We start from the raw sequence: 23,307 nt of genomic DNA on the forward strand, positions 1-23,307 counted from the left end.
GATGGCTACCATGTCTGGCATTGTTGGCAGCCCAAGAGAGGACTTGCAAAGTGACAGCAGTAGTAGATGTTTGTCCCGCCACTTCAGCCAAAGCACTACGTCTTGTTCCTGCCAGGAAAATTGCAAGTGTTTGATTACTTATTTAAACTCAAAAGCACTCAACGTTGGCTTTTCCTTGTCACTGTTGATTTTGTCTTAGAATCTTACTGCAGTAAGTAAATGTACCTTAAAAACAGTAAATTATACAGTTTACTGTTTAAGTAGTAGTGTGTAGTATGTGTGGGTCTAGTATCCATTTTCTGCGCTGTACTATGAAACGTATAGTATACTGTTTTCTGGCATCAGTCTAGTACACAGTATAGATATCGAGTATAGATAAGGCAGAGTGTAGAATATTGCCTGAAGAATGGTCGGTGCTCTTCCTGTTGTCTAGTGACACAGTGGCTGTCATTCTCTCCTTGAGCCACCTGTTTTTGCATTGGTTCCGCACCCCTAGAGTACCAGCTTTTGAGTCCATGTTTCTCTGGTTCCTCTCCTCATTTAGTTCCCTCATTATTTTTTAAACGATTTTGCCCCCTTTTCCCCCATCTCCTTAGCTCTTTTGTCTTTTGTTTACCTTGCCGTGGATGAGGCTGATGAAGAGGCAGGGCGATTAAACTGGCGCTTTGATCGAGTGTTTCTGTTGGTTTTCCTCTTTTGATGTGACTGCAGGGGCCGGGGGGGTGGGGGCAGGGGTAATGACTCTACCCGGTGAGTGCCCACCTGCCTCAGCTGGAGGGGGGGGGCTTTTGTTTTGATTTTGCCTTTTTGAAGAGGGAGAGGGGGTGGATATTTCAGACCAGGCTTAATTAACAGGTGGGTTGAGTAAAGGGACGTAGGTGCGGTTGAATGGGTAAGGTCTTCAGATAAAGGGAAAGCTAGGTGCCAGGGTGAAAGTGAGTTTAGAATTTGAGCCCCACAATTTTACACCAATCGACATGGTGTGTCAATGATTTGACTTTTCTGTATCTGATGAAATAGAGTCTATCCAAGTCTGGATTATCCCTATTCCACACACACACACACACACACACACACACAGAGAGAGAGAGAGAGAGAGCGAGAGAGAGAAGCATGTTACTCTGTGATTTGCCACTTCATATCAGTATCTGTTTTTCGAGTGTCTGAAATGCCCAGCATGGCCAATATTTCTGCCACAGTTAGCCACAGGGCAATTTGATTTAAGCTGTCAAACTGGACCTATCAAAGCTGTCCATGCAGTAGTTTGTAGAAGCACTGGCTTGTTTGCGCTCTTCGGCCAAGATGCTAAAGACTTAGGGCACCTCCTTCTGTGTCCAGACATGACTGTTTCATAAGCTCTTCAAAAGGAGCGCTGGAGAAGAAGGAGGAGAAAGGAGGAGAAGAAAGAGGCTGAGGCCTAGGGCGCTAAGAGGAAACTCCTGGGTCCCTTCTTTCATTTTAATGTGTGTATGCCTCAACTTGCTATCTGATAGTATCTGGGGTGGATGTTTTGCCTCTTTCTTCCCCCCCATCCCCCCACCCCCACCCCTCCTTCTCTCTTTCACTTTATTTGTTTCTCCCTCTCCCTGGTGTCAAAGGTTTTTTCTTCTCTTCTTCTTATTCTGCTTCTTCTTTTTTTCTGCAGCCCTGCGAAAAAAAACAAAAAAACTTTTCCCTGCAGGGTATAAAATCATGCCTTCACGGCCGCGGGGACCCACTGGGTGTGTTGCCATGGTCACTGGGAAGCTGCGTGTGTCACGCGGCCCAAAGTGAGCCGTCGGCGGGCAGAATTACCCAGGCCTCAATGGGGAGCCAAATGACCATTATCATACTTCACAGCACAGGGCCCTCTTTAAAGAGGGCCAGAAGAAAGGAGGCCCTGAGACAGAAGACAAGGGGGGGGGGGGAAGAGAAGAGAGAGAGAGAGAGAGAGAGAGAGAGAAGGAACAAGTGTTTGTTGTGAGATTTGAGAGTTGCATGGATAGTTTAAAAAAAAAAAATTATAATTGACCAAAAAAAAAAAAAGTTTTGTAGGTCTTGTCCTGTATTTCCAATTTTTCAATGCAAATGTCAATCAACTTTTAATGTTGTATGTTTAGTTGCAGGCTGTTCATCGTAAACATCATCAAAATTATAGTAAAATATCATTGTATTTGTTAGATTGCCTATTATGCCTGTGTCATGATTTACTTTCTTGTTCTAACTCTTGTAGAAAACACTGTTTGATCTCACTGCTTAGGCTAGGCTTTGGCCTGCTTCTGTTGGCGGGCTTTCCTCTCTCTCCCTTTCTCCCTCTCTTTTTCTTTTTTTCTTTTTTCTCTCTGGAGGACGCTCTGTGCCGGAGTTTAAGCCCCTCTTTTATGCTCCGCTGGGGGGGGTGGTGGTGGTGGTGGTGGTGGTAAGGGGGGCGTTTGTGGGGCCAGCTTTGACTTGAGAGGCTGAGCTCATAGCGGGTGGAGGTGTGTGTGTGTGTGTGTGTGTGTGTGTGTGTGTGTGGGTGGGGGTGTTGGTGGCATTGAGCATAGGGGGTTGGGTTGAGAGAGAGACACACCTGGTAGCCGCAAGAAAAACTATTAGCCTGTTTGTAACTGGAGGTCGGGGGAGGAGTGAAGCGCTGGGGGGAGGGGGGGGGGGGGCGCAGTAGAGTGGGGTAGTAACTTGGCAGGGGTTAGTTACAGTCACTATTGTGACCCTTCTGAAGGTGCAGCTAGGAAACAGGAGAATGCCTCTTACCAGCAGGGCCTTTCTTCCCTATGGCAACAGAATGAAGGCTTTGGTCCCAGTGAGGGTTCAGAGTGGGGGGGGGGGGGGGGGGGGACCTGGAGGAGTAGTGAGGGAGAAGCTGAATGAGTTAGCGCTTTAGGTACACGGATATTAACCTTTGATCCCAGTTCTGTTTTTAGTACAGTTCTGCCCTCTTATTCTCCCCACAACTAGCCATCTGTGAGTTACGCTCACGCTAAACAACAAGTGACAACAAGAGAAGAGAAGAGCTGGACTGTGTTTCACTTTTAAAAATGTGCAGCAATACGACCTCTATACCACAACCTAGTGCTGTATGCTGGCAATGCTCTGTAGTGGTGTATTAAGGCTTTCCAACAACTCACAACGCTCTTTGAATTCTCTATTGACTAGAAGACGGTTGTTTTCATTGTCTACCTTAAGAATGCGTTTGATTGGCCTTTTATCTGTGATTAATTGTTTCACATTCCTGTCAGTTTTCAAACAAACTGAAGTTAAATGAACTTTTCACTGTTTCGACTTCATTCATTCTCAGTTCAAGACAGCCACCACATCGACCTACAAGTGTTTTTGGTATTGTTTAAAGCCATTTTAAGAGAAAGTGTTTGTTTTCTCCCCTTCCATACACCCCACCGCCCCAGCAGAGGGAGGAAGGGAGAGAAAGAGAGAAAAAGAGAGAGAGAGAGAGAAGGAAAGAGAGAGAAGGAAAGCAAGCGAGCAAGAGAAGGAAAGAGAGCGCGCATGCGTGCGAGAGAGAGAGAGAGAGCGCGATCAGGCAGTAGCGTCAGAGAGGCCTGGTTGTGACCTGCGCTCTGCTGTTTGCCCAGGGAGAGAGGACGCTCCCTTTTCCAAAAGCAGATAGCATTACAAAGGCAGAGCTGTGCGCCTTCATGCAAGCAGAGGCATCGTCCCTGAGGTGGCTTCAAGGGAAAGAGAGATTACAGAAATATGAAGGCAGAATGTATGGAGCCTTTAATTAAGGCCATTGAAAATTGCCTGCTGAATTACTCTAGGCCCCTGGATTGTTTGCACTGAAGTTTTCTCTCTCTCTCTTTCTTTCCTCCTCCTTTCTTTGTCTAAACCGCGTTGAAGAGTTTTGCAGTCCTCCTTCTCCAAAAGGGTTTTCTTCTTTCATTTAATTACTTTTTTCTGGTATGGATAGTAAACTTGCTCGAATGTATGAATCTTTAATGAAGCTCACGAATCTGTGATTTACTATTTCAAAGGGATTTAGACTTGAATACACCAATATGCCATAACCCTAATGCATGAAGCATACACACAAACACATACATACATACAAACAAACAAACAAACAAACATACATACATACATACATACATACATATATACACACACACACACACAAAAGTTGTGGTCTTTGATGTTTCCTAGTGTGTCTTTTTTAAATGTCAAAAATCCATCAGTAGACTTGATGCCTGTTTCCTTGAAGTCATTGTGTAAGTCAGTGATGAGCACTTAAAAGTGTTCCCTCTTAGAAGCGCTAATGAGCCTCACTTCACAGCGTTTCCGAGGAGGAACGCAGAGGAAGACGATAAGCCATCGGGTCTCGTCTGTGCCTGGCAGCCCTCTACAGCTCTGGAGTTTACACCATTACTCACTCCTTCATCTCATCACTGCCACGGACGTGTAGATGTGCGCTGAACATTTGAAACTTTTCAGAATAGAGAGAGAGAAAGAAAGGGATGAAGGTAAAAGACAAGGGTGTTTTTTATTTGTTGTGTTCGGTCATCACTCCTTTTTCAGACTACACAACTTTTCAGTCACCAACAGTAAAGAGCTTGTCACAGGCAAGGCGTACTGCACAACTGTCTGATGATTTGCAACTGCTGTCCGCGGACTGGGGATTTCGCACTACACGATATACTGCACAACTGTAAAAAAAAGTTTGGAAAAGAAACTTGCTAACTTTGTTCAACTACCTAGCCATGTCGGATACTTGTGCAGTTGAAGCATTCTAGGAAGAAATCCCCTGTGCCCATAAGCGTCATTTATCAGCAGCAGACCCTGTCAGATGTTATTTCCCATGGGGGTGTTCAGCGTGGCGGGTGATGTGAGCGCAATTAGCAATTAGCGCTGTGAGGATCTGGATATCTGACGTCTGCCTGCCAGGCCTGTCTGAAGCCGTGAGAAGACTCACTACTGGAATGTTTCCTAATTGATCTCCTCTAACAAGAATGCAGTGATATCGATCACAGTCACAGGAGATGGTTTCACGTCTTAACAACAATGACAAGATGAAAGGAAAACACAGTCTCCATAACACATTCTACACAACTGGAAGGGCAGATGGTGTGTGTGTGTGTGTGTGTGTGTTTGTCACTTTTACCAAGACTGGTAAGCCACATTGGGTAAGGAAACATGCATCCTACGAGGAAAACAAAAACAGAAGGAAATGTAATCAGTGATTGTCCGTCCTGAGGACATCCAGGGGCCTACTGACGGTCAGGAGCAGTGGGCAGTCGATGCCCCTGGAGTTCACTGGGTGAGCACAGAATGACTAGAGTGAAGGCATGGAGAGGGGACTGAGGGTGGACACAGGAGATGCCATTGTCTCAATCACCAGGAAAAAACACGTAAAAGACTTCTGTTCAGTCACAACAACAACAGGCCTTCAAAACAAGAGGTCCTGAAACTACCCTGTAATTGCAGTCTTGAGTAACTTGAAACTTGTGTTGTGTATAAGTCTTTGGGGCAGGTTTACGAAATGAAGTTCTAAGAATTGCATTGTAACCTACCGACATTTTTCGCTGACAGGGTCGGCCAGTTTAGCAGGCTGGGTAATAAGAACGTATACATTATTTAACAGACAACACGACTTGGCTCTTTAAAAAGTGACCTGCGTTCAGTAGCCACTCATTGTGTCCCTGTTTCTATTCCCCAAGTCAGTGATGACGAGACAAAAAGTTAACTGCTGCTTCGAAAGGATACTGTATACCCAATCACAATTGAAAACTGGTGTTTAGTGTGTGTGGTTTGGGAGATCATTTGAGGACGTGTAGGGGGGAAAAAAACTTGTTAGCTTATATTTTACTCATTTGCACATTTTTAAGGAGCTGCTGGTCAGGTTGTGGAAGTTCAGTAGTATCAACTGGGGTGTATGGTCATAAATTCAAGTAATGTTTTAGAATGTTATCAGTCAAAAGACTATTATTTTCTAGATTATGAAGTAAGATTGAGGGGAGGCAAAAACAATTCAGTTTTTCTACTTTCAAAATGACGTGTTCGTGGAAAGAATTGAAGATGTGGTTTCAGTCAGTCTTTAATTTCCTCCAATAAGTCACGAAGACCAGGATGAAAGGACTTCTTGGAGGTGGCCGTCTGTGGTAATTTTACTCGCCTGTCTGGATTGAGATACTCATATTTACATAGGAGATCAAACGATCCAAACGCTGACGGCATATAAAGAGCCATCCGGGATAGTATGACCTAGTATGGTCTGCGTTTGCACTAAGTGATTATGATGATCAGCATAGGATTTTATCACTTTGGGGTCAAATAAAAGCGATATAATGTCTTCTCATACTTGTTATCTTCTTTCCGTATATATACTTCAGCCATCCTTTACACCCCTTGTGATGCACTAGACGCCATTATGCTGCTTAGAGGATCTGTGTTGGATCTATGTCTGATCTTGATGATGTACACAGCTTCTGATGATTTTAAATAAAGTTAGAAAGAGAGAAAGAGAGAGAGAGAGAAAGAAAGAAAGAAAGAGATGTATGTTTAGTTCCTCATCTTCTCATGAAAATGGAGTCATTTCCCATCCCTTGGGCCCCTCGTTTGCTCAGTACCACTGATAAGTCTCTCTCTCTCTCTTTCTTCCTGAGGTGCCCCCTCACACACATTCACAGTGCTGGACCTCCCAATTGTATAATTTCTGGTTATGCAACGCATGCTGAAAAGCCTGCAGTGTTTTGTATGCAAGGCTAGGGATGGAAGGAGTGAGTGAGAGAGAGGGAAAGAGAGAAAGAGAGAAAGAAAGAAAGAAAACAAGACACTGAACCTCAAGGTATGGAGAGAAGAGCTAAGGAAGGTAAACTGAGAGAAGGCAGTCATCTTTATGCCCAGTCCTCTATGTTGTTGTCCATTTTTAGATCTGATCTGAACTCATTGTACCATTCTTTCTTTAATCTGTCAGACAGGCCAGATGGTGTGAGGTGTGTGTGTGTGTGTGTGTGTGTGTGTGTGTGTGTGTGTGTGTGTGTGTGTGTGTGTGTGTGTGTGTGTGTGTGTGTGTGTGTGTGTGTGGTCTAGTTCTCCTGATGAGTCACTTAACTGATGCTTTCAGCAGTTTGTGTTCATTTGCCTTTTATTTTCAGAATGTATCATTTTAAAATATATCGTTTTAGTCTCGTGATCTCTGTTCAACCCACACACACACACACCTACATCAAGGGGATCTCTACGTGGAGAAATGTATTTGTGTGCGTGTGCATTTTTTTTTTGTCATTTTGGACTTCTTTATTACCAAACTGTGCCTGCTTACACCCTGTGTGTAAAGCCCCCCCTCACCCCCTACCCCCGGTGCTCCGAAGAGATGGCAGTCTGGGCAGACCTGTGGACTTGGTTCTTCCTGAAGCCTTTGCTGGAAATGACCAGCCATTAATTCTGCACTACTTAACAGGGGCCACCAACACGATTGGCACCTCATTTGGACTCCACTCGACTCACTCGTGGGGGAGGGCACTTTGTATGCAGTGCAGTCAGTCGGTTCACACTGATGAAGAGGAGAGGGGAGAGGCAAGTAAATAAACAGTTTTAGGCTCTGAATCTTATTTCAGTGTCAGGATTTTCAAATCAATTAAGAAAATGGAATCCAGATATTATTTGTCACATATAATTATACAAAGTACCGTATGCAGTGAAAGGGTTAATTGCCTGACTCCAATGACTCTGCATTATCATAAAGAAGTACACAAAATGGACAATAGGTAAATAAAAATAGAACTTTAATAGCAGCTCTATGCATTGAGTTGAGTTTTCCTGCAATGGGGTGTGAGTAGATGAACAGAACCATGAGGTATAGAGATATTTGATCTGGGTTTCTGCTCTGGTGGGAGGAATGCACGTCTGAAGTTTAGGAAGCTGTGTAAGTGAAGCATCCTCCTGTCGTGCCTCCACACACGGGCCAACCTGAGTTTGGGAAACATAAGCCTTAATGGAAATCTGTGTATCAGGGATCACATACACCTGTCAGACAAGAGAGGAGTTATTCAACTTTTGAATTTTTATTTTTATTTTGTTTAAATCTAATGTTTAAAAGCATCTGTTCAAGTGTATATAGTAGTATAGAATATATACAAACATGGCCCCATCAAATTATTTGTGTGTTGTATGAGAAGTGTGGAGGATGAGAGAATGTGATGTAAACCACCACCCAGATTTAATCCAGGGGTGCCGTTGTCAAGACGACTTTTATGTGCTTCATAAACATTTTTAAACCTCCATAAAAATACTCTCAAATTGCAACGTATAGTTCCCTTGGCTCCCATCATAAAATAAGCCTCTACTGTGTAATTTAGCGGACTCCAAACTTTATTAGATAGTGAAAGTGAACACCTTTATAAAAAAAGAGAAGGAGAAAACAAGACAAACGAAAAAGGTGATCTCACCTAAACCCAGCAGGCAGGCGTTAAAATAGACTCATAGCAGAAAAGATTTTAAAGGACTATGAAAGCTTTAATGTAAATCAATGTAAATGTAAATCTGTGTTTATATTGAAGACTTGATGGCGTCGGTAAATGGCCTTTGCTCCTGAACGTTTATCACAGATTTGGCTCATTATCTCTTTTAGCTCTTCCAGCAAGAAGTGCCATATTTAATTTGAGATCAGGCCACAGACGTGAGTCACTGGCTCTGCTTTGCTTGGTATATTGTTGGTGTTGAACCACTTTGTGGCACTTTCTGCTGTTTCTGTATTTCAAGCCTTCAGGCCGTCTTTTCTTCCAGAGGAACATTTTTGCCTTTATCCTGTGAATAAACAGTCAGACTCCATTCCCAAAGCCCCACGTAGAAGTTTTTGACAGAGAAAGCAGTTTGCCACAGCTCTCGGTGGAGAGCTTTTTTATCCCCCCCACCCCAACTATAGAATGGAAGTCAGTAATGGGAGTAAGAATGTAGGTCTTGGCACTCCGTCTAAAAAAGAAGAGGGAGAGAGAAAAAAGAGGGGAGAGAGAGAGAGAAAAAAAAACCACCACATATAAGAAAAGGAAAATATGCCTTTATCTTTTAATAACCCCAGAAGTCAGGAGGCAACATGAAATTACAGTATAATGGTAGAGCCGAGTCTTCTGAAGACTTAATTGCTTTAATTACAGTTGAGCAGAGAGAGAGAGAGAGAGAGAGAGAGAGAGAGAGAGCGAGAGAGTCTTGAAAGAGGGAAAGAAAGAAGCTCAGGAGAACGGTAGGGCAGAGAACACTGGAGAAAATGGAGAGACCATGGGAACAGAATGAAAAAGTGACAAGAAGAGGAATGGCTGAATTAAATAGGAAGACTTGCCGTGATGTGAAGTGATCTTTTTTTCCCTGTCATGTCATGAGAGAAGTGTCCATATTGATGGACGAGACAAGGAGCCCTGTCTGCCTGGAGACCCTGGCTCTGTCTGGCTGAGAAAGCAGCAAGACACCTCGTATGTTGTTTTTATGTCTCCACCTACAGGGTTGAGGAAGTAGGGGTCAAAGTGAGCTTTAGATATGGTGTCTGTTATCGAGACAAAACACATTAATTTGCACGTGCCATCCAGTATGTTCACTGATGCAAACACATTGTAGTGTTGGTCATGATGATATTGACCTTTCGCATGTCCTCCAAATCATGTCCTATAGCACATCAACTAGCTTGTGTGCTTAGTGTGCATGTCATGCATAGATAACACACACACACCAACTTCCCCAGTAAACACACATACACCTGGATGTTTGATGGATTGTGTGAAGTGCTTGATTTGTGACACTCAGGGTCATTTCCGTGTCCACTCCCAGGACGAGCGAGTAGGCCGGCCGGCAGGCAGGCAGGGAGGCCAGCAGGCTAGGTCAACAGTGTGAGCACACAGGAACTCTTGACCGTGTCCAGGACGCTGATGGTGGTGTTATTAGTCTGACGGTGTGTCTGAAGGTGACTGGGGGAAGGGGGGCTGCAGGGCTCGCTTCTTGGCCTGCAGCTAGTCTTTTTAAGGTGCATTTTTAGCCTGGTCAGGCAAGTTCCTGCACAGCCACACATGCAAAGTGGAGATTCCAGCACTCCCCCCCTCTCTCTCTCTCACACACTCTCACACACACACACACACACACACACACACACACACACACACACACACACACACACACTCTCTCTCTCTCTCTCTCTCTCTCTCTCTCTCTCTCTCTCTCTCTCTCTCACTCCTCCCCTTCCATTTCTCTTACTTCTCTCTTTTACCAAGTGCTATTAATTATTTATTAACCCAGATGGCCATCATCAAAAGGGCTGATTTTCAGCTGAAGAAAAAGGCTAGGTGATGGGCATTTGAAAGGGGGGGGGTCTGTAGAATCCCTCTGGCCACATATCTCCGTGTTCTCTTAACCTGCCTCACTTACCTCTGTGGTATTGACCATCAAGAAAAAAACTCCCAAAAAAGTTGTGTCGGACAAATATGGCAACATGTTCCGTTTTGCTCAACCAAAGTACACATTGTAATTTTATTTTGGTTACAAAGTTAGTGCTGCTGCCTTCATCTGTACCCCCTACCTGCGCACACACACAAACACTCACACACACTCCTTCCTGTGCGTTGAATGTTGGCAGGGGTCATATGATCAATAAATAACCAGCTTATCGCTTTTATCTGCTGTTGCATCATCCTACAGTGTCTCCTGTCCTGTCTCCTGTTCTTTGTGTGTCGGTGTGAATCCTGTGATGGAAAGGTGGAGTTCTCGAGGTTGTGTTGTACTGTGTTGTGTGCTGTTGTGTGTTGTGTTACACGGTGCTGTGTTGTGTTACACGGTGTTGTGCTGTGTGTTGTGTTACACTGTGCTGTACTGTGCTGTGTGTTGTGTTACGCTGTGCTGTGCTGTGTGTTGTGTTACACTGTGCTGTGCTGTTCTGTGTGTTGTGTTACACGGTGCTGTGCTGTGTGTTGTGTTACACGGTGCTGTGCTGTGCTGTGTTGTGTTGTGTGTTGTGTTGTGCTGTGCTGTTACAACCAACATTATGTCATAAAGGGGAAAGAACAGCAAATCATGTCAGCCTCTTCTGAGTTCTGTCAGTCAGAGATCGCTTGGGTAACGCGGTTTCTCCAGGGTGTGCGGTTTGAAAGCTGAGTTCGTGCAGAAGCTGGTCTGTTTTGCTCCATGCTGGAGAGAGGAGCATACCTTCCGCTCTGTAAATTTAGCCTCTTGACCTGCTGTGTCAGTCGTCCCCCCACACACCACCTCCTTCCCCCACAACAGAAGTCTTTGATGTGTTCCCCTTCTTCCGGTCAGGTTATTACCCAACTGTCATATGCTTTGGAAGGAACATCATCTACCCAGACTGATGTTTTTGAATGCATCCTGACTGATAGTAACAACTGAGTCATTTTATGTACAGTGTGAGTCATTGTGTGTGTGTGTGTGTGTGTGATGCTGACCTTGGCTGTCTAGGGGCCAACACACACACACACACAGTTATCTGTCTGTCTGTCTGTCTGTCATGTATACACATACATTCACCTCAGGCCTCCAGTACCCCTGAACCAGAAACTCCTCATTACAATCTTGGACCTTAAAACCTGTCCCAGCAGTTGGATCTATGTGCTACACACACACATACACACACACACTTCCTCTTCACATAATAAAGGTGAGAGGTGGCGAAGAGAGGGAGGCCATGCCAGAGGAGACTGGTGGTGGTGGCAGTGGTGCCTGGGCAATGGGGGGGGGGGGGGGGGTCAGGTCAGATGTTGTGTGAACTGTTTGCTTTGCTCAGTCCCTCTCTGATCTGGCGCCAGTACCAGAGAGAGGCCAACCTTTGGGGCCTGTGTTGTGTGAGTGTATTAGAGAGAGCCAGAGGGAGCAAGAGAGAGATTGAAAGAGACTCCACAGCCTTGGAGCCTGTGAAGTGTCCTTGTTCATACTCTCTCTCCCTCTCCCTCTCCCTCCCTCCCTGTCTCTCTGTGACTCTGTTTTTAAAATATATCAGACAGAGGGAGAATGCCTTTGCTCGTTTCAAAGTATAGGCTGGCGCTGTGTCCCTGGCCGCACCCATAGGCATACTGTATATACACGTTAACGTCTAGGCTATATAAAGATCACGCTTAGACACAGATTGTAATCAGCCTCTCTCTCCTTTTCGCTGTGGTCCAGCGTGTGCAAATACTTGGTCGGGCTGGACAAGAACGCTCAGATACAAATGTGTGTGTGTGTGTGTGTGTGTGTGTGTGTGTGTGTGTGTGTGTGTCTGGCTAGTGGTCATTATCAGAACAGGAAGAGAGCAAAAACAGATATTTACCTTTTTTTTTTCTCTCTTTTTCTTTTCTTCGTCTGTGTCATGAGACGTGTTGGTCCATGTTGGAGTCCGGCAGAAAGCATAGCATAGCTGGGATTTTTTTTTCTTCCCATATCAGGTCTTGGAGTGGACTTCCTAACTCTGTGCAGTTGAGGATAGCTGAAAGAGAGAACGGGAGAATAAGGAAAAGTCAGCTGAAAGCTTTTTAAGTGGCTGTGACTGTCTGTCTGGTGTGACTGTATATTCTGAATGAAAAAACCTGCTGGTGGTTCGAATGAGAGGATTTGGGTATTTCACAATATTTTCATGCATAGATTTAAAGCCTGCATAATCACACTGCTACATTCATCAAGACGTTTCGGACTTGACTTGATGTGACATGACGTGACAAAGAAGTACATACCCATTGCCATGACAATTGACAATACTAATTTAATTTGAAATCTGTCTGGTTTCTTTTCAGCAGTGAGTTGAATTGGTGGTTCCTCATTGATGTAACGTATAGTGGGCAAACACATGGGCACATAGAGAGCAGGGAGTAGAGTTTGACTGCTGGATACAAACTCTGGGTCAGTTGCTATTTAAAGTGTAAGAGGGCCCTCTAGTGGTTAGATGTGGTAATGCATAACATGAAGTGTTGGTTATTTGGTGTAAACAGTTTATCCAGCAGTAGTCCCCCAGGGTTTCATATACTCTACATTGACGCAAGACCTTGTGTTTCTCATAGTTTGGTGGTTTTATTATGTTTGTTTATTCTTGTTTAGTGTGTTGTGGAGACAGTCCAGTCAGCTCAATGCCTTTCTCTCTTCCACAGGCCAAGAGGGCTGTACAGAGGGGGGCAACGGCTGTCATCTTTGATGTGTCTGAAAACCCGGAAGCCATCGATCAAGTAAGCATATTTTAATTTAATTTTTATATTTATTATTTGATTGCTATTCCTTTCGCTCGTGTTACCAGCTGATTCACACACACATGTTGGCCTGTAATGTTAGCATTATCACCTCAACCATTGCTATGTTGCTATGTTTCCTTGGGAACCTTCCTTTACCAACGGCACTCTCGAGTGTTCGGACCAACAGCAAACAAAATACTTATACACCTGTAACCTCAACGCACAGCTGACTATATTAACAGATCCTACCGCTGGCAAGGGTAGAGGATGCAGTGTGGTGAACACTGTTTAAAAATAACACAGGGACATGGGAAAAGCAGAGAAGTTGGGTGTGATGATGTAAGTGTGCATGATGGTGTAATGGGTGTGGAGGCATACTCTTCCTGTCTCTCCCCCAGCTCAGGGTGCTCGGAATCGGGTAGCCCTCTCGGCCAGGGCTGGGTCCACACCTACACCACCCACCCCACCACCACCACCACCCCACCACCACCACCACCCCCAGTCTACCAGCAGAGTTCCACCCTGACATTTAGGATCTAGTCAGCGCCCAGATTGTTAATCATCCACTGATCCGTTTGACCCTGTCAGCGCTCTGACACACAAGTGGAACGCGTCACCTTCCATTGTCACAGAGTTGGGATGGCTTTTATTTGGGAGCTTCTCAATAATGAGCTCATCCTCGTATAAAGTTGAGGTCACCCATGTTCCTGAGCTTGGGTATCTCCTCTCAGATAGATCTGTGAGAAACTGCCCTTTTGTCTCATAGTCTCTTAAAGGTCTTGGTCATGGCTGAAGTATATTTGTGATATTTGAACTTGCTTAGCCAGACAACCCCCTCTCCCGTCCCAGAGAAACCCCCTCTCACCAGCCTGGGTCTCCCAAGGGGCTGATCAGTCAGTCAAAATGTCTGTTGGACAGATCCATTAGTTTGAGTTTCTTTTGCGAAGAAAAGACAAAACTCTTCTTTCTGTAGAGTTCTCCCGTCTCTGTCTCTCATCTCTCTAATTTCATTTCTCTCTCTCTCTCTTTTCTTTCTGAGTAGTTCTCTTATCTCTCTCTCTTTCCCTTCTTTCTGTCATTCTCTCTCTCCCCCTAGTTTCTCTAGTGTCTCTCTCTCTCATCTGTCTCTCTCTCTCTCTCTCACTCTTCAGCTACTCTTTGCTCTCTCTCTCTCTCTCTCTCTCTCTCTCTCTCTCTCTCTCTCTCTCTCTCTCTCTCTCTCTCTCTCTCTCTCTCTCTCTCTCTCTCTGTGTGTGTGTGTTTGTCTGTCTACAAATTTGTCTCATTATATCTCCTGTATTCACAGGAACACTAAATTACTGTCAGTGGCTAAAGGACTGCTGTTTATCGTCTTATCGTCGCTGATTAGTCTGTGAAACATATATTTTCATGAATGAGACCAAGTGGATCTCTTAGAAGGGGGGAGTTTGGGCAAGAGCTGAGAGAGAAAAACAGGGGGGGGGGGGGGGGGTGCACTCTCCTGACTGTCCATATTTCACTTGGTAACATGACGACAGGAGGAGAGCTCGAGGTTTGAATATCCCAGGCATTTCCCCTTTTGGTTGTTGTAATTACAGAGTCCAGCTCGAGACTGCAGAGATACAAAGCGGATGAGAGAGGCTAAATTCAGAACATGCAATTCATTTACTTTTTTTTTTTTTTTTTTTTTCCTTGTCCTCGTCCCCCTCCAAGAGTCCTCACCGCAGTTTCCATGTCTGTAGTCTATATGTTTCTTTTTCACATGGCGTCCTAGTGGTATTGGAAACACACATGCTGTACAGACACAGAGAGGGATACAGAGAGAACTTTTCTATCTTCACTCTGAGGCTCACGAGACTATCAGTGGGCTGGGCTGGGGGAGGTTCAGGCCTTCGGCTCTGCAAAGCGCCAAATAATGACATAATGACAAATGCGCCTTGAGACAATTTTATTGTTTTGGCGCTATATAAATAAAATTGAATTGAATTGAAATGTTGGTGAAAAAAAAGTCTGCAATTCGAATCCAATGCACTTTGGATCAAATTAATCTAACCTCTCCTCTCAGTCCTCTGTCTGTTCGTCGTGTGTCTGTTCTGTCCGTGTGCGCTCAAGAAAACTCCAGTGTTTGGCTCAAACAAAGTGGCTCAGTCAGAGCCGTCCACTATTCCCGCCTGTCAACACGTTGCTTTGGTGTAAATGAATAAAGTTGAGTTGGAACTGAACCTTTTTCTTCTTCTCCCCACCTCAGCTTAACCAGCTGGCGGAGGACCCCCTGAAGAGGCCAGTGGTTTATGTGAAGGGAGCGGACGCCGTCAAGCTCATGAACATTGTGAACAAGCAGAAGGTGGCACGGGCCAGGATCCAGCACAGGCCGCCCAGGGTGAGGGAGCCAGGAACACACACACACACACACACACACACACACAATATGTTTCTCTCAAAACTTATACACACTCAAAAACCCACTCGCTCTCATCTCTCTCTCTTTCTTTTAAAATTACATAGGCAAGTTCCGTTTTAAAATCCCTTGTTGGGTTACTTTGTTCCCATAATCCGCTGTATGGTGTGTGAGATTTAACCATGTTTCTCCTGGTGTGTGTGTGTGTGTGATTTTGTAATAGCAGCCTGCAGAGTATTTTGACATGGGGATCTTCCTGGCCTTCTTCGTGGTGGTGTCGCTTGTCTGCCTCATCCTCCTGATCAAGATCAAACTCAAGCAGCGCCGCAGCCAGGTAAACCACCAACTAGCTCAGTCTCACCGTTAACCTTCAGGTGACCTCAGAGGCCAGGTAAACCACCAACTAGCTCAGTCTCACCGTTAACCTTCAGGTGACCTCAGAGGCCAGGTAAACCACCAACTAGCTCAGTCTCACCGTTAACCTTCAGGTGACCTCAGGGGTCAGGTAAACCACCAACTAGCTCAGTCTCACCGTTAACCTTCAGGTGACCTCAGAGGCCAGGTAAACCACCAACTAGCTCAGTCTCACCGTTAACCTTCAGGTGACCTCAGGGGTCAGGTAAACCACCAACTAGCTCAGTCTCAACTTTAACCTTCAGGTGACCTCAGGGGTCAGGTAAACTGTTTAATTGTCACTTTACAAGTCACTTTCCCGGTATAACAAATGTATTTGAACTGTGTATGGAAGTATGCTTTTTAAGTATACAGGTTCAGAGCGCATTTTGTGAGTGAGTGTGTGTATGTGTGTGAGCATAGAAATATAGATGTAGATACAAATGCACAGACTTATAGATACACTTAACCCTTTCTGGTGCTGATGGTATGTGCTGTTGTCTTCCTGCAGAGCTCTATGAACAGGATGGCCATCCAGGCCCTGGAGAAAATGGAGACTCGCAAGTTCAAGGCCAAGGTCAAAGGTCAGCGCGAGAGCAGCTGCGGGGCATCCGACTCCCTGAGCAGCAGCTCCACGTCCGACTGCGCTATCTGCCTGGAGAAGTACATCGACGGGGAGGTGAGACGCATGTACACACACACACACACAGAGAGCGAAACACTCAAACATCACAAAGCTCTTCAACAGTGGCCTCAACAGACTTGGAACAGTCCCACCGTTCTGAAACTGACTGGTACAGTCACACACAAATAACACATGTTCACTCAAGACTGACCTACTTAACACACTGATCCAGCAACACCCTACACAGCTGTCAGATGTTGGGTTTTATTTCTGCGCGTTGGTGTCCATGTCCGGATAATATAGCCTTCAAATTCAAAGCTCTTTGAGACTGGGACATGCAAGACTGTCACCAACAATTTTCCCATACTCAGATCTTTAGTCTGATATCCTGTGGTTCCATGAATGAAATGAGTTGAAGAAGTCATCGTAGTGGCATATGCCAGCCCTCGATTATAGTGGCAGGGTGCTAGCAGGGCTGTCCACAAATTCTCTAGGGGCATATGCTCATGTCGCTGTCTTTCTGCAGGCGGCATATGGCTGGCCTTGTGTCTGCATATGCCTGGCTGCCAGTTCTTTAATGATCAATACTAATTGATCCAACTGAATGATCGGATTCATAACAAATTTGATCCTGGTTAAGTGTCAGGATGGTGGTGGCAGTCAGTTAGACATTCTGTCCCCACCCAGATCCGCAGATGAACAAAAACTGGTGCCATGAGAACTGTAGTTTTTCTTCTCTGTAGGCATGAGTCAACCGTGTCACACACACACACACACACACACACAGACTTTGTCACCCAGAGGAAGTGGTCCTATAAAAGGCTGAATGGCATCAAAGAGAGGGTGATGGAAGAAGGCAACAAAGAGGCTGAAGAAAGGCCAGGAGATGAGTCACCGGCCAGAGGCCCAGTCATGGAATTCTCCAGAAACACTGTGGGCCAGCACCCTCCCTCTCCGGAAGAGCTCACAAAGCCTTTCTGCTCTCTATAGCTTTTAGTTTCCAACCCACACCGGCCATATGCCTATATGCAGGTTTTAGGTTAATTGTGAAATGTTGTATGTGGAGTGTTGAGGTGTTTCATTGCCCAAAAGCATGACTGATCATATAGTCCCTGGTCACTGTGGGGGTTGGAATGTTATAGTGATGGTTTACTTAGGATGTGGGTACCCCTTGGAAAACGTCATATCATTTGTGTCAGGCTATTTTATTAGAATGATGACCTAACCAGAACACCGGAGCTCTTTCTGGCTAGTCCTTAGAGGTCTTTCATTTCCCGTGGGGAAGATTGAGTTTATTTTTGTTAGGGTATGTTTAGATTTGATTTAAATAAAACATTGTTTTAATACATTCCTTTTACTCTTATGTTATTATTGCTGAGGTCTTCTAGAATATAATCATACATGCCACTTTTGCCTCAATGTTTTTAGTTAGGGGAAATATACAAAAACATCAAGGCATGTCAGACTACCTATAAGAATCCAGGACTCCCAAGTGCTAGCATCTGCTACATTTCTTAGACTAGCAGCGGGAGGGTGCTGCACTGCCATGATTGGCACTAGCTTGGGATTCTGTGGTTGTCATGGTTATCACTGGTAGAGGATTCTGTAGTTGTCATTGTCGTCACTAGTGCAGAAATCTATGGTTGCCATAGTTGTCTGTGATAAGAGGAATCTATGGTTGTCATGGGTGCCACAGACAGAAGATTCTGTGGTTGTCATCATTGTAACCATAGACATAATCGTTTATATGTCTATGTTTGTAACTGGCAGAGAATTCTATGGTTGTCATGGTTATCACTAGCAGAGGATTATGTGGTTGTTATGGTAGTCGCTGTTGGCCACATTACCATGGTTTTGCGATGCCAACTCTTCTGTCTGTTAAACGTGTGTGTGTGTGCGTGTGTGTCTACCCAGGAGCTGCGGGTGATCCCCTGTGCCCACCGGTTCCATAAGAAGTGTGTGGACCCGTGGCTTCTCCAGCACCACACCTGTCCCCACTGCAGACATAACATTATAGGTGAGTCGAGACTTAAGAAACCTTTATGGTCATCCCATTCACACACTGCATGGCATAATGAAGTATTGTTTCTCCTGGAGCTAGCCACGTGCTGTTATCGCTTAATGTATGTACATGGATAGGGGAATCACCAGGGATCTCAGAATTCATGATTCTTCAGTGTATTAATGTGTTTTTGTAATTCTTCAATTTTTGCCAGTTCCATGGTACTGAGCTATAGGAGAACTATTCCAAAGAGTCTGGTGTAAAATGAACAAATGTAAACAGGTGTCCAGTATGTATGACCTCTTACTCTATGAGGGATTTATATGATTGTATGTTTTTATACCCACAGAACAAAAGAAGGGAAATGCAGGCCCAGTGTGTATGGATCCTGGGAACCCAGTGCACAGCAGGCAGCAGCGGGTTGTGCTGCCTGTCCACTACCCCGGACGGGTGCATCGCGCCGGGCAGGTGACGGCCTACCCAACCCGCACCAGCATGGACCCCCACGGGAACCCAATCACGGTGCTGACGGTGGACCAGCACCCCGAGCAGGGCCTCTACCCGGCCCAGTCGTCTGCCTTCCTGCGCGGCTACCCGACGCTGCACCTGGAGCACACGCTGGGGCCGCACCACTGCGCCCTGGAGCATCGCGCTGCATCCTCAGCCGCTGCAGCGGCTGCCGCCGCCGCTGCCGGTTACCCACAGCCGCACGGCGGCTTCAAGCGGCCCAAATTCCACGGGCGCAACTTCTCGCGCCCCCCTTGCTTCTCGCAGTACGAGACTATGTACCAGCACTACTACTTCCAGGGCCTGACCTTCCCACAGACTGACGGCCACACGCAGCCTGGAGGGGCCACAGGGCTTCCCCATAAGGGCCACAGCCGTGCCTTCCAGCAGGGATTACTATACCCCACGGTAGTCCACATGGCCCCTGCGTCCAGCTCTCGGCTGGGGGATGTTGGCCTGGGGCCTGTAGGTGGCGAAGGGGCCAGTAGCAGTTCGGGGCTGAGCTGTTACCACGGTCACCGGTCGGTGTGCAGCGGCTACCTGGCAGACTGCCCTGGCAGCGACAGCAGTAGCAGCAGCAGCAGCTCGGCACAGTGCCACTGCTCGTCCAGCGACTCCATGCTGGACTGCACCGAGGTCAGCAACCAGGGCGTCTACGGCAGCTGCTCCACCTTCCGCAGCTCGCTCAGCAGCGACTATGACCCCTACGTCTACCGCAGCCGCAGCCCCTGCCGTGGGTCGGCCGGAGGGGAGGTGGCGGTGGTCGGGGCGGGGGCAGGGGTGGGAGGCGTGCCCGGTTCTGGGTCTAGCATTGGCACTGGGTGTCCTTCCTCTACCATGGGGGCCGTGGGCTCGGCCGAGGACTGCCCACCCTCGCCAAGGGGGCTGGACTGCATGCAGCTGACTTCCCCACCACCCCCACCCCCGCCTGCCCCCTGCTATACCCCTGGAGACCATCAGCAGCAGCAACTCCTCTCCTCCTGTGGAAAGGACTCCCTTTGCAGTGGCCGCTCCATGCTCCCTGAGCCACGGGATGGTACCGACAGCACCAGCTCTACCTCAGCGGCCACCCCCCTCCACCACCACCACCGGGAAGCCTCATTTGGGGCCGGCATGGGCCGCCACAGGCCCTCGGTGGAGGAGGAGGACGAGGACGAGGAGGAGGACGAGATGGAGGAGGAGAGCGGGGTTGGGGGGTGCAGCTGCTGCCTGGAGACCTTGCCGCTCCACCCGGGGCACGAGGTAGGGAGGCAGCGTGGCGCTCCCGGCCCGGCTCCCACGGACTTGTGTGGGCCGGGAGCGTCCGTCTCCGACCCCCTACCGGGTGGCGGGGAGCGTGGAGGGTACGACGGCCTGCCATGCTGCTTCTACCAGGAGCTGGCGGTGCAGTGCGACTCCAGCGCATGTGGCGCTGCAGGAGGGAGGAGTGGCGTGGGCTGCTACTCCGAGGACTACGCCGTAAGCGTTCAGTACTCGCAGGTGGACACCGACGGGCGCCCGCGGGACGCACAGGGCAGTCGCGAGCCCAGCCGCAGGATCCCCATCATCCCTGGGGATGTGGACGGCGAGCAGGGCCCCGAGCACGACCCTGAGCCCCGGGCGGCCCTGCTGCGGGCGTGCCGACTCGCCCAGGCTGAGGAGGAGCGGACTAGTGAGCGTGAGGAGCCCGCCAGGGCCCTCTTTCCTCCCTCAGGACCTTACCGGGTCGGACAGGTGTATACGCAGGAGGCCGAGCTGGAGGCACGGGCCCTCTTCCCAGCCTCCAGGGCCTCCTCCGCACACAATGGCACCGCCTGCACAGCCACTGACGAGGCCTGTGGGGTATGAGACTCACAAACATTACCCCAACCCCAACAACAATGGCCTCCTCTATCCAACCAACTCTTACCTTTTCTGCAGTTGCCTTGTAAACCTTCACTGAATGTCAGCATCAGAAACTGTGTGAGTTTCTACTGAGGTTTTCTCTTATCATCTCTTTGTTTCTCTCTCTCTTCTCTCTCTCTTTTTTGTTATTTTTTTTTTCTCTTGATGTCTCATCATCTTGCCTTGCTCTTTTTGAAATGCCATGATGTATATCTATTTGATTCCTGTGGCCTTCTGCAAAAGTAGTAGTCAACATTTAGGAAAAAAAACATGCCGGTGTACGACACAGAGAGTCATTGCAAATGATTGCACCAGTATCAGCACACACAAAGCTCTCTATTGGAGGGCTCGGGCATAGATATGGCCACAGTCTGGCACGGATCTATTACAAAGTCAACTGCCATCTGAAGAACTGCCTCTGTCTGGCGCAAAGGCAGGACCATATCGCGATCGATCGATTGATCGATCGATCGATTCATTCATTCATGCATTTGTGTGTTCATTCATGCACACAATTCAAGGTCTCTGCCTTTACACACCAGTGCCCCCCCACACACCCACCTTAAATAGGACGGGCACTGTGTTTCCGATTTCAAACATTTTAGGATCTTTTCTTTTTTTTACCAGTTTGCCAAGGTCATATTTGTACACATCATAATATCAGCACTCTTTGAAGAATTGTTTTTACATGCTATATCTCACATGCACTTAATGGTATGTGTTGACATATAGCCAAAATTATCTGCAGTGCATTGTGGGAAGGAACCAGTCATCCCAAAGCATTATCATGCTATAGTTCAGAAGAGTTCAGTAAGGGATTTTTTTTGTTTTTTACAGAACTAGTTTCAATGCAGTTGTTTTTAGGAAGCTAAGCGGATGAATCATGGGGTCTGAGTACTCCCTTTCCAACTTTCTCAGGGCTTGGGTCTTCTTTTGAATAATAAAACACAGACCAAGACAAAGGTTACATTTTCTAGCAAATCTACCAGCGATTCGAAGATGAGCTGTTAGGCTGTCTGTAGGGTATAGCACCAGAGAGAGAGTGTGTGTGTGTGTGTGTGTGTGTGTGTGTGTGTGTGTGTGTGTGTGTGTGTGTGTGTGTGTGTGTGTGTGTGTGTGTGTGTGTGTGTGTGTGTGTGTGTGTGTGTGTGTGTGTGTGTGTGTGAGAGAGATCAGTTGTTAAGGGGCTGGGATTATGGTGATCAACTTAATACTGCTTTACCTCTACTTTTGAGAATGATCTTCGATTCATACCATCTTCTGACTGCTCCATACATACGTGTGTGTGCGTGCGTGCGTGCGTGCATGTGTGTGTTCTTGTCTCAGTGATAGTACAGCTCTCTTGTGAGTCTTTTTCTTACTAGGCCAAAGCACAAACTCATTTGGAAACCATTAGAATGTGGTGGTGGGTTTCTGAAGCAAACTAATTCAAAGCAGCATCTTCGTTTTAAGCTTTTCACAAACACAAATACATACACAAACACTCTCTTTCTCTCTCTCTCTCCTTCTCTTCGCTATCTGCCTAGCTGCTCTCTCTTGTCCTGTCGTTGTCTTATTCTCTCACTCACACATGTTAAACACAAGCTCACAATCATCCACACTGCAAACTCATGCCTCTTTCTGTGTACACAGAGGATTTTATATTGTTTCTATGAAATGTACCCACCAAGCTCACGAGTGGCAGTTGCTCGGAGGAGAACTCTTTTATTTATGTACCCGATAGCCACGGATTCTGGCCCGGAGTCTAATGAATTGCCGTGTCCGGGCCGGATGCTGGTCGGATCAGAACCTAAGTCTGCTACTGTCTAGGATGCTGATACTGTAACCTGGTGCCGTAATTCATGACGATGAATCTAATCTTGCCTTGCATAGAGATATGTACTGCAAATATAACATTTTGGGGTACTTGAGTCACTATTTAATTTTTTTATTGTTTGTAGCACTTAAGAAGATTGTATAAAAGACAAATGTGTACAAAAAATAATATTTTTTAATTTTTTAAAAATATAATTATTTTCTCCATCATTACCATTTTACAAATGTTTTAAAAAGTAAAAAGGCTAGAAATCAATCTGTGTATATTTCAGTATCTGTATAGCAGCGCATTTCATAAATGGAAATATGTTCTCTGAATATTTATTTACTAATATATTTATCTTTAAGCCATGTCTTATGTTCAGAGTGTATGAAAGGTTTGGATTTTTTTTATTATTATTATTGCTTTGGTTTTTGAGATCACTAACGTGAGACTTTGTAAATACATGGTAATTGCACACAAAACAATTAAATATTCTCTGACCAAAAACTGATTTAAAAAATGTAGTACCATACAGTTTTGTAACAAAGTGTACAAAGTTCTGAAAAATATATGGTTTTATTCAAGTAAATTAATGTTGTTGTGTCTTGCTTTTAAGCTTTTGTG

At 46.2% G+C, this 23,307-nt stretch overlaps 1 protein-coding gene across 2 annotated transcripts in view; it reads left to right on the forward strand.

The window, feature by feature from the left end:
* Positions 1–23,272, forward strand: part of znrf3 (zinc and ring finger 3) — a 26,771-nt gene extending 3,499 nt beyond the window's left edge. Inside the window, exons 2-7 of one of the 2 annotated variants that reach the window (XM_031570746.2) lie at positions 13,041–13,115; positions 15,346–15,477; positions 15,719–15,829; positions 16,400–16,567; positions 18,428–18,530; positions 18,865–23,272. In XM_031570746.2, the coding sequence (XP_031426606.1) occupies positions 13,041–13,115; positions 15,346–15,477; positions 15,719–15,829; positions 16,400–16,567; positions 18,428–18,530; positions 18,865–20,849 (2,574 nt within the window). In that variant the 3' untranslated portion in view covers positions 20,850–23,272. The remainder of the gene's footprint in view (positions 1–13,040; positions 13,116–15,345; positions 15,478–15,718; positions 15,830–16,399; positions 16,568–18,427; positions 18,531–18,864) is intronic. The other variant, XM_031570747.2, reaches the window with a different exon arrangement.
* The last annotated feature ends 35 nt before the right edge of the window (positions 23,273–23,307 follow it).

The sequence above is a fragment of the Clupea harengus genome, chromosome 7 (assembly GCF_900700415.2).
Source record: "Clupea harengus chromosome 7, Ch_v2.0.2, whole genome shotgun sequence".
In the NCBI taxonomy this organism is placed as follows: domain Eukaryota; kingdom Metazoa; phylum Chordata; class Actinopteri; order Clupeiformes; family Clupeidae; genus Clupea; species Clupea harengus.